Source organism: Somniosus microcephalus, chromosome 11 (genome assembly GCF_052327205.1).
Source record: "Somniosus microcephalus isolate GS21.2 chromosome 11, FLI_Smic_1.0, whole genome shotgun sequence".
Lineage (NCBI taxonomy): Eukaryota > Metazoa > Chordata > Chondrichthyes > Squaliformes > Somniosidae > Somniosus > Somniosus microcephalus.
The window spans coordinates 7,237,603-7,247,431 of record NC_140997.1 but is presented as its reverse complement, the minus strand read 5'-3'; the positions used below and the strand labels follow the sequence as shown (position 1 = coordinate 7,247,431).

General features: G+C 46.3%; 1 protein-coding gene across 3 annotated transcripts in view; it reads right to left on the bottom strand.

The window, feature by feature from the left end:
• Positions 1-60: 60 nt before the first annotated feature.
• ern2 (endoplasmic reticulum to nucleus signaling 2) overlaps positions 61-9,829 on the bottom strand; it is an 81,126-nt gene continuing 71,357 nt past the window's right edge. For all 3 annotated transcript variants that reach the window (XM_086000081.1, XM_086000082.1, XM_086000083.1), the window contains 4 exons: positions 7,821-7,948; positions 4,667-4,790; positions 4,487-4,554; positions 61-3,243 (listed from right to left, as the gene is read on the bottom strand). In XM_086000081.1, the coding sequence (XP_085856207.1) occupies positions 3,052-3,243; positions 4,487-4,554; positions 4,667-4,790; positions 7,821-7,948 (512 nt within the window). In that variant the 3' untranslated portion in view covers positions 61-3,051. The remainder of the gene's footprint in view (positions 3,244-4,486; positions 4,555-4,666; positions 4,791-7,820; positions 7,949-9,829) is intronic.

Below are 9,829 nucleotides of genomic sequence, written 5' to 3'. Positions count from 1 at the left end.
GTGAGGCATGTTGCATTGCCCATGTAGAGAAAGTGTGTTTCTACAACAAAGTCCAGCAGGCCTGGTAGTTAGAAATTTATTTACCCTCTGCCTTTAATACAAAAAAGGATTTTTCTGCTGGTTTATTTACAATGTAAACTCATCTATATACAATCAACATTTCAAAGATAAACTTAAATAAAACAGAAGCACTAAAAGGTTTCTATTTGTATAAAATAACCAAGCCATATGTTCATTTGTCTACCTGCTCTATTGAAGTTAGGTGCTAGACTACATTGGCAGTGTTGCTTAAAACACTTTTAAACATTGGCATTATTAATTTGTGTTCAGAACAGTGTCTGAATGGGATAGGGAGTAATAGACTGTGCAATGGGGCAGGGTCCCACGGCCCTGATGGGCCACACCCCACACCAGCTCTTTAGTGTGACTTGGTGCGATCCAGTAACGGGTTCGCTGTGATTTAGTGGGACCAGCTGCCTGGAAAAATTCCAAATTCCCACAATTTTCTTTCTGTTGAGGGGGGAGAATCGTGGGCATTGTAGTGGTGATTTTTTCTGCTACGTTTCCCCCCCCCCCCCCCCCCCCACCCCGTGCGAAGTGGTGTGGGGGAATCCTGGGCCTTGGGAGACCTCTCCACCTGCCTGCTGGCAACCCAACTCCCAGTCACCACCAGAATTACACTCCTGCCACTTAATGTCATTTGTGTCCTTTACTCACTAACACTGGTCCAGCTGGAGCCATCTTACTGGAGTGCAAAGCTTGTTTTTGCAATAACAAAGTAACAGCTTTTTAGCATTTATTACAAGGCTTCACTACCATAAGCAGTAATGTAGCACTGAAGGGGTATCTCACGGGTGTGATGTTACTGTTACTATTCCTCGCCTCCCCAGAAAGCCCACCACCTCCGAGACCCCTCGCTCCTGAGTTAAGGAATACCCACATCTTGCCACCACCAGTAAAGATATTTCACTTGCTCCTAATTGGCACTCATTTTCATCATTCCTTTGGGACTTTTGAGCCTTAAATGAACAAGCTGTGGTTGTATGAGGTAGGCTAGGCTGAGTGACTATGGCCTTGGAGCTAAGAGGCAAATGTTTACAGCAGTGGCTACCAGCTACAGCAGAAAGCACAGCTCTTTATACACCGGCCTTACCGGCATGCTTCCACTGCCGGTTCCCCATGCACAGAACTCATCCAGCCAGCGAGATTTACTGTAAACTGGCCAAATTCAACAAGAATTGATGGTGTAAGTGCGTTAGGAACTGCAGCGCCAGCGAGAACTAATGGTGCAAGTGTGTCAGGAACGGACAGGGCAAATGTGTCAAGCACCCAGCTAAGGTCAGTGTACTGCACTTGTGCACTAACAATGACAAAGTTGATTATGATTAAACAACTTACAACCTACAAAACAGCCAGCAAAAGCTCACTTTACTGTACAGAGTGCCAATAGACCATTTTATTTTGTAGACTAAAGGTATTGCACTTCAGAAAATTTCCAGTGTTTAATAAACCCTTATTGCAACTATTCCTACAAACAACCCATTCCTCCACAGCAACCCATTTTTCACCCACCCCCAAATCTTTGGCACTTTGATTTTTCAATTGTACTATTTTAAAAATATATACTAAAATCACTGTCTCTCTCTCACACCATCCAGCATTACACAAACCACTAGTGCAAAGCGTAATCCGACAGCAGCTCAGGCTACTGTGTTAGACACAGTATGCACACTCCCAATTGTGCAGTGCTGTGTTTTAAATCGGGGGAAGTAGCTGAGCCACGCAGGAGCGGCAGCGCTCATGGTTTGAGCCGAGTTAGCTGATATCAGCTGGGGGGGGGGGGTCAGCTCCATGCTTCCTGCTCCTGATTGCTACCACTGCTCCCCCGCTTCCTGAAATTGCAACCCAGCCAGGCCTCAATGGCTTCAGGAAATGACGGCAATGCTTATAGACATTAGAGGACCGTAAAGCATTTACTGATGTGAAAAATTACTTTGGTCGGATATAATTTTTTAAAAAATTTAAAAGCTGGTTGTATTAATTAATCTATATGAAAATAGTCTCTGTAGAAGACACCCCTCCAAGGCACTGGTGTGAGGTCATGTTGCGCTAATGTTATCCTGTAAACATTTGTGGCTAGTGTCACAACGATCAGAGTCTTCACAAATCAACGGTGCAGTGTGATGGCTTTCCAGAATCGACTACACTGTTCCAACATTGTACGGCGAGCTGGACCATCTCGCTTCCCTTTTGAGTTAGTGACAAAGCTTAAGGTTCTTGTCAACTTGTCGCCCTCCTGATCATGATTCTTTGTTATTAAAGAAACCATTCTTACAGTTTGAAACTATAAATACATGTAATGAAACAATCTGTTGTTCTGGCACCTTTTACCTGCTGCCCTCTGGTTTTAACCTCTGCATCAGTCGGTGGCTATCTGGCACAAGCTTCTTGATTAGTCAATTCTGTTCACGGGAGCATCTTTTTGTTTTACACCTGCCCATTTCCCCCCGACTATGCCTCCAGCACACAGTCGGCCCTCCTTAACCGGGAGAGACAGACAGTTCCCCCCCCCCCCGCAGTGTTGGGGTCATTGCTAGAGGGTGCTGCAGTGTTATGGGTCAGTTTTCGCTCCCTTGCGTCTCAACGCCTCTCCTTCCTGCTCGACAGTCCATTTGGCCACCTGGTAATATACCACCCTGGGTGTGAATTTTAGCAGAGCCATCTCCCAATCTGCGGTGAACAATTTCTATGGGACTCCTGTCCAATCTTACCCATAAAGTGTTGGCAAAACAGGTTGGTACTGTTGGGGTGGGATGGAAGCTTCCAAGCATAGACAAGTTTGTGCCAGTGAAGGGATTAAGTGAGCCAGGTTTCTCCCGTTCTCTGTGGATATAGTCTTGTTTTTCTACATGAAGCACCTCAGCTTCAGGAGCACTTCCTTCAGTTCCACAGAAGGATAGCACAAGCATGCCTGTGGGCATTTCTTCCTACCTCTCTGGCTCTGCAAAGTCTTTACTCTGGCACAGGTGAAGTGCAGGGGAGTACAGTGGTTCATTTGTTCCCGTCTCCAGCTCCCCGATGATAGTACAGGTGAAAGAGCCTCTCGTGGCTGCATATCCGCAGTGCGTTGTGTGTGTGCAACAGCAAGTTTGGGAATCGCAATGTGAAGTACTGCACGAACTGGTCAGGTAGCTCTCCCAGTGTCTCCTGTACCTCCAGTGGCAGCTCGTGGTAGTGATGTTTCTGTGAAGAGCCATTTTTACAACAGATTTGTGAAAACAATCCTTAAAACTATTAAAACTGTAATCTGATGTGTAGAACAAACACATGTATATGTTTTTATGCTCATCGAGAGGCAAGTGAGGACCAGACTGGGGATTGGAACACTTTCCATTTCCAGCACCCAGCGGCAGCATCAGGGCTCCTATGTCAAGTATAATACAACCAAATGCAGAGCAAAGTTCCCTCCACTCTGCTTAAACTCAGATGTGCTCCCTGCTGCACCAGTGTGACATTTTTCCATTTCCCACACCAGTCATCCTTGACATTTAGCGCTTCATTAGGGGCTGTCTTATGCTGTTAGCCTATGCCTCATAGAATAGTTCAGCACAGAATGAGGCCATTCGGCCCATCGAGTCTGCGCCGGCTCTTTCGAAGAGCGATCCAGTTAGTCCCACTCCCCCGCTCTTCCCCCAGAGCCCAGCAATTTTTTCTCCTAGTATTTCTCCAATTCCCTTTTGAAGGTTACTATTGAATCTGTATCCACCGCCCATCAGGCAGCACATTCCAAATCCTAACCACTTGTTGTGTAAAAAAGTTTTTCCTCCTGTCGCCTCTGGTTCTTTTGCCAATCACCTTAAATCTGTGCCCTCTGGTAATCGACCCTTCAGCCAATGGAAACAGTTTCTCTTTATTGACTCTATCTAAACCCCTCATGATTTTAAACATCTCGATCAAATCTCCTCTTAGCCTTCTTTGCTCTATGGACTAGATTGGGAACCACCCAAACTAGTTTCACACAAGACCCTAATTAAGTCTGAGGTAAACAATAGTATCAGGTGACACTGAATGGGTCTTAATTGATGCACAGTAAATCTACAGCAGACCATTTTTCAAAATGTATACTTTTGTTAATTTTTATTTGTGTTATTGACGACATGTATCTTGACAAACTCTCCAACCTAACGTACCAGCTCACAATCTCTGCTTTTGAAAGTTTATTCTGCTGTGCATCCGTCCTCAGTCCAAGGTAAAGCCGTCAGCTACTGCAGGCCTACTCCCCGGGATTCCCTTCTGTCTTGCCACATCTCTCCCCATGTCCAAAAGCCTCCTTAAACCTACCCCTTTAAACATGGCGTTGGTCACCTCCCCTGACTCTTCTAACTCTCGCTTGATGCTCAAAGCCCTTTGGGATGTTTCTCTACGTTACAGACACTATCTGAGTGTAAGGTTTTTGTTGGGGCTAACAGTAAAGCCTGTTCCTCACCTTGTTTCTCATGGCTCGGAGAAGATCACGCACAGAGTTTCCTTTGTACGTTCGAAACTTCCTCAAGTCTTGGGAAGAACAAAGAAAAAAACAATCACACTGTAAACCGAGTGGTTGCTGTATTTATAACTGTGAATTACCAGCGTTAAACAGCATCATCGGCCGTGCTGGGTACCTCACCTGTTTGCAGAGGGACGGTGATGTGCATCCTCCAGTTTGTTCTCACCACCATTCTTCCACCGCACTCCAATCTACCAACTATTGGCCCTTCTGATGGTTCCTTTTCGATCCGGTCACTCACATCCTAATACAACACAAAGCAATCGTTGAACGTGGCATTTCAGTACAATAACTCACCAGTGTTATGTTTCATAAGAACAGAAGAATTAGGAGCAGGAGTCGGCCACATGGCCCCTCAAAGCAGCTCCCCCATTCAATAAGATCATGGCTGATCATCGATCTCAACTCCACTTTCCCGCCCGATCTCCATTTCCCTCGATTCCCCTTGAGTCCAAAAATCTATCGATCTCAGCCTTGAATATACTCAATGACTCAGCCTCCACAGCCCTCGGGGGCAGAGAATTCCAAAGATTCACAACCCTCTGAGTGAAGAAAGTCCTCCTCATCTCAATCTTAAATGGCCTTATCCTGAGACTATGGCCCCTAGTTCTAGACTCTCCAGCCAGGGGAAACAACCTCTTCGCATCTACCCTGTCAATCCCCCTCAGAATCTTGTATGTTTCAATGAGATCACCTCTCATTCTTCTAAACTCCAGAGAGTATCGGCCCATTCTACTCAATCTCTCCTCATAGGACAGCCATCTCATCCCAGGAATCAATCCAGTGAACCTTCGTTGCACCGCCTCCAAGGCAAGTATATCCTTCCTTAGATAAGGAGACCCAAACTGTGCCCAGTACTCCAGGTGGTCTCACCAAGGCCCTGTACAATTGTAGCAAGACTTCCTTACTCTTATACTCCAACCCCCTTGCAATAAAGGCCAACATGCCATTTGCCTTCCTTATTGCTTGCTGTACCTGTATGCTAGCTTTCTGTGTTTCTTGCACAAGGACACCCAAATCTCTCTGAACACCAACATTTGAAAGTTTCTCACCATTTAAAAAATATTCTGTTTTTCTATTCTTCCTACCAAAGTGAATAACCTCACATTTCCCTACATTATACTCCATCTGCCACCTTACTGCCCACTCACTCAGTCTATCTATATCCCACCTTTTGGTATGTTTCAGGCTGTGCCTATTAGGAACACGAGTGGTCCCAGGCTCAAAATCTGAAACCATAAAATCACAATCAGTCCAACCGGACAGGATGTAATCTGACTTCAACAGACCTTAAAATCTGTACTGTACCAATGGCCTAGTGGGTAAAGGCACATCCCAGAGATTAGTCGGAGTCTGTACCGACCAAGACGTCCCAGGCTCAATCCCTGGTTCATGCCAAGTTAGCATTAACCACTACACTAACGGATTACTAGTCCAGTAACATAACCACTACACTACCACACCCATCTGCTGGCTTCAGAGCTTTCTCTGTGTTTGACGGACTTAAACCCACACAATTTAAATAGAAAATCCAATCGATGTTCAGGATAAGGGGTCGGCCATTTAAGACCGAGAGGAGGAGGAATTTCTTCACTCAGAGGGTTGTGAATCTTTGGAATTCTTTACCCCAAAGGATTGTGGATGCTGAATTGGTGAGTATATTCAAGGCTGAGATCGATAGATAAATTGGACCCGAGGGGAATCAAGGGATATGGGGATCAGGCGGAAAAGTGGAGTTGAGGTCAAAGATCAGCCATGATGTTATTGAATGGTGGAGCAGGCTCGAGGGGCCGTATGGCCCACTCCTGCTCCTCATTCTTATGTTCTTATCTCAGTTACAAGGATAAAATTTGTAGCTACTCTGGCAGACTGAAGCCACAGTGGCTGTGGGACATTAAATGTTACGACATTAACCCAATGCTGCACTGTGACTGGAGTCACCATTAGATTATAATTAATATATTTCCCAGCCGATCTAGTTCAGAATACCTGGGCTGATAGTGAAATTAACAAACTACTATGAATTCCAGCGGAGTTATGCGGGTGTGGAGCCTGTGTTCATGCAGTTCAAATTCCTCCCACTTCAGTGAGGGAAGGAAACAGGAAATGTACAGCAGGTCAGTCAGCATCTGAAAGAGAATGAGTTGATGTTTCGGTGGAGTGTGGCCCTCCGGAGGGTCAGAACATTCTGACAGGGGCTTGACAGGGTAGATGCAGGGAGGATGTTTCCCCTGACTGGGGAGTCTAGAACCAGGGGTCACAGTCTCAGGATAAGGGGTCAGCCATTTAGGACTGAGATGAGGAGAAATTTCTTCACTCAGAGGGCGGTGAATCTTTAGAATTCTCTACCCCAGAGGGCTGTGGAGGCTCAGTCATTGAGTATATTCAAGACAGAGAGCGCTAGATTTTTGAATATTAAGGGAATCAAGGGATATGGGGATAGTGCAGGAAAGTGGAGATGAGGTAGAAGATCAGCCATGATCTTAGTGAATGGCGGAGCAGGCTCGAGGGGCCGAATGGCCGACTCCTGCTCCTATTTCTTATGCTCTTATAACATTATCCTTTCTGTCCTGCTTCAGGTGCTGGCTAATCTCCTGTGTGTTTCCAACACTTTGCCTGTTAATTTATTTCAGATTCCAACATTCCTCTTTCTTTTCCTTTTTATCTCCAGTTAAAGGAGAATTATACATCACTCTCAGGGATGATATCACACAAGAATTCATCTCCAAGTGCCATCGTTAACCTGTGATTTTTCAATCAGGAAATGAAACCCAGGTAGCCTGAATGAGTGGGACACGGGTATAAATGAATGGGAACGGTGTATTGTGGACAATGCTGCTCATCTATGGCATTAAGTTCTGATCCGTCAGACACAGTTCTAAACAAATGGTCCCTGGCAATCGGATTAATAGTCACGAACACAGTGACTGACAGGCAAAGTAAGTGTCGTCCACTTCCTCTGTAAGATTTAGTAGGGTGGGTTTTCCAAACAGGTGCTCCCGGAGCTGAGCCTCACCCACTGGGAGCGTGCAGTGTGAAATCGGGGGCATGCTTCCCCTGATTTCCCATCCAATAAAATTAAAGAACGGAGAAACGTGACAAGCAACCCTGGGATTTCTTGATCTGCAGTCCTGGTGGGCAAGGCTCTGTGTCAAAGGAACATTGGGAAAACCAGTCCTTCCGAGGTACTTCGGTACATATCCTTCCTTTTCACCCTCCAACCACTTCATGTGGGCCTCACTGAGTGGTTGATTCTCCCCCGGGAGGAAGTTACCTGAAAGAATTGAAGCTGCTTTTCTTTAGTCCAGAAGAAGGGATGTTTCAGGACGCACTGAATGCAGGGACGCTGCTGGGGGTTCTCACTGATCATTTGTTCAATTAGGTGTCTACCCACAACATTCTCTATAAAATATAAAAAGTGATACCAACATATATAACAGTTTTTTCAATTTTAAATTCATATCAGCTATTGGACTGTGGGGGCATCACAGCCGGGCCCAATCCTCTGTTTACACATGTACATGCGTGCACATTCCAACAGGGGTCACTGAACAGCGATGAGGAGCAGGGGACCTTGTTTGATTTCACCCCCCCCTTAGTTCGTGCAGCTGCATCAGGTCAATTACTGCCCCAACTAAGATCAAGCGACTGGGGTCAGCACGGGTAAGCAGTTTGAGCCTGGCAGGCTGCTGGCTCAGTTATCGCGGTGGGTGGTGAACTTACTCAGCGAGCCGTCGGGGAGCTCAGAACTACTCGTCAGGACTGTCGTATGAGGAGAGATTGGGTCGACTAGGCCTGTATTCACTAGAGCTTAGAAGAATGAGAGGGGATCTCATTGAAACGTATAAAATTCTGACAGGGCTAGACAGACTGGATGCAGGGAGGATGTTTCCCCTGGCTGGGGGATCTAGAACGAGGGGTCACAGTCTCAGGATACAGGGTAGGACATTTAGGACTGAGATGAGGAGAAATTTCTTCACTCAGAGAGTGGTGAACCTGTGGAATTCTCTACCACAGAAGGCTGTGGAGGCCAAGTCACTGAATATATTTAAGAAGGAGAAAATATAGATTTCTGGACACAAAAGGCATCAAGGGGTATGGGGAGAGAGTGGGAACATGGTATTGAGATAGAGGATCAGCCATGATCATATTGAATGGCGGAGCAGGCTCAAAGGGCCGACTCCTGCTTCTATTTTCTCCTGTTTCTATCTGAGCAAGAAGTCAGAGTTGAGGGAAAGTGACAGAGGGAACAATGTCAAATCGAGGCCCTCACCAACAATGCTTCTCCTAGGGGAACGGAGCCAATTTATACGGCCTTGTTTTGTGAAGCTCTGCTGGTGGCAGCACAGGATGTGCAATCCCGCTCGCTGATTCTCAGCGCTCTGTATTTTGAGGTAAAGAATTCTGTGGGACAGTTACTATCTTCTGGCTCATTATACTGCTTTGTCTGCGTTTCCATTAGTGTATTCATTTCTGCTGATGTTTCCGTCTGATTTCTTTTTTGTATTGCAATACTTTGCAGCACCTTTTCTTCCACATTCTCGCTTGAAGCAACTATTTCTCCTGCAGCGAGCAAGGCAAGCCAGGGTGGGCATCACTCTGGGGTTCCAACACCACACCTGCATTTGGAAGAGGGGGAGCGGATCTTGAGGGGAGAAGAAAGGTCGCTGCAAATGTACCTTGTGCATTATGTACCCCAGGACCTGCACTTACTGGCCCAGGCAGTCATTCCTGGGCATGTGAGAGGGCACTAGTCTTTGGCACCTCCGTTTCACCACAGAGGCTGTCGCAGAGCTGTGCCATCTCCTGGACGCTGACCTCCAGACAATTTGGACTACAGGGACATTCATGTGGGTGTGACGGTCACTGCTGCATTAAGCGTTTACTCCAGTCGATCCTTTCAAGGGACATGATCATTTCCACCCTTCCCTGACAGCCCTGCAAAAGCTGACAAATGTTTCAAATCCATTTGAACAAGGTTGAAACAATATTTTCAGTGATCGCATCTGAATACGTAAACTACATAAACTTACTCATCCAAAACTCTGCTGCCCGTATCTCAACTCGTTCCAAATCTCGTTCACCCATCACCCCTGTGCTTGCTGACCTTCACTAGCTCCTGGTCCGACAACGCCTCAATTTTAAAATCCTCATCTTTGTTTTCAAATCTCTCCATGGCCTCGCCCCTGCCTATCTCTGTAACCTCCTCCAGCCCTACAACCCTCCGAGATCGCTGCGCTCCTCCAATTCTGGCCTCTTGTGCATCCCCGACTTTAATCGCTC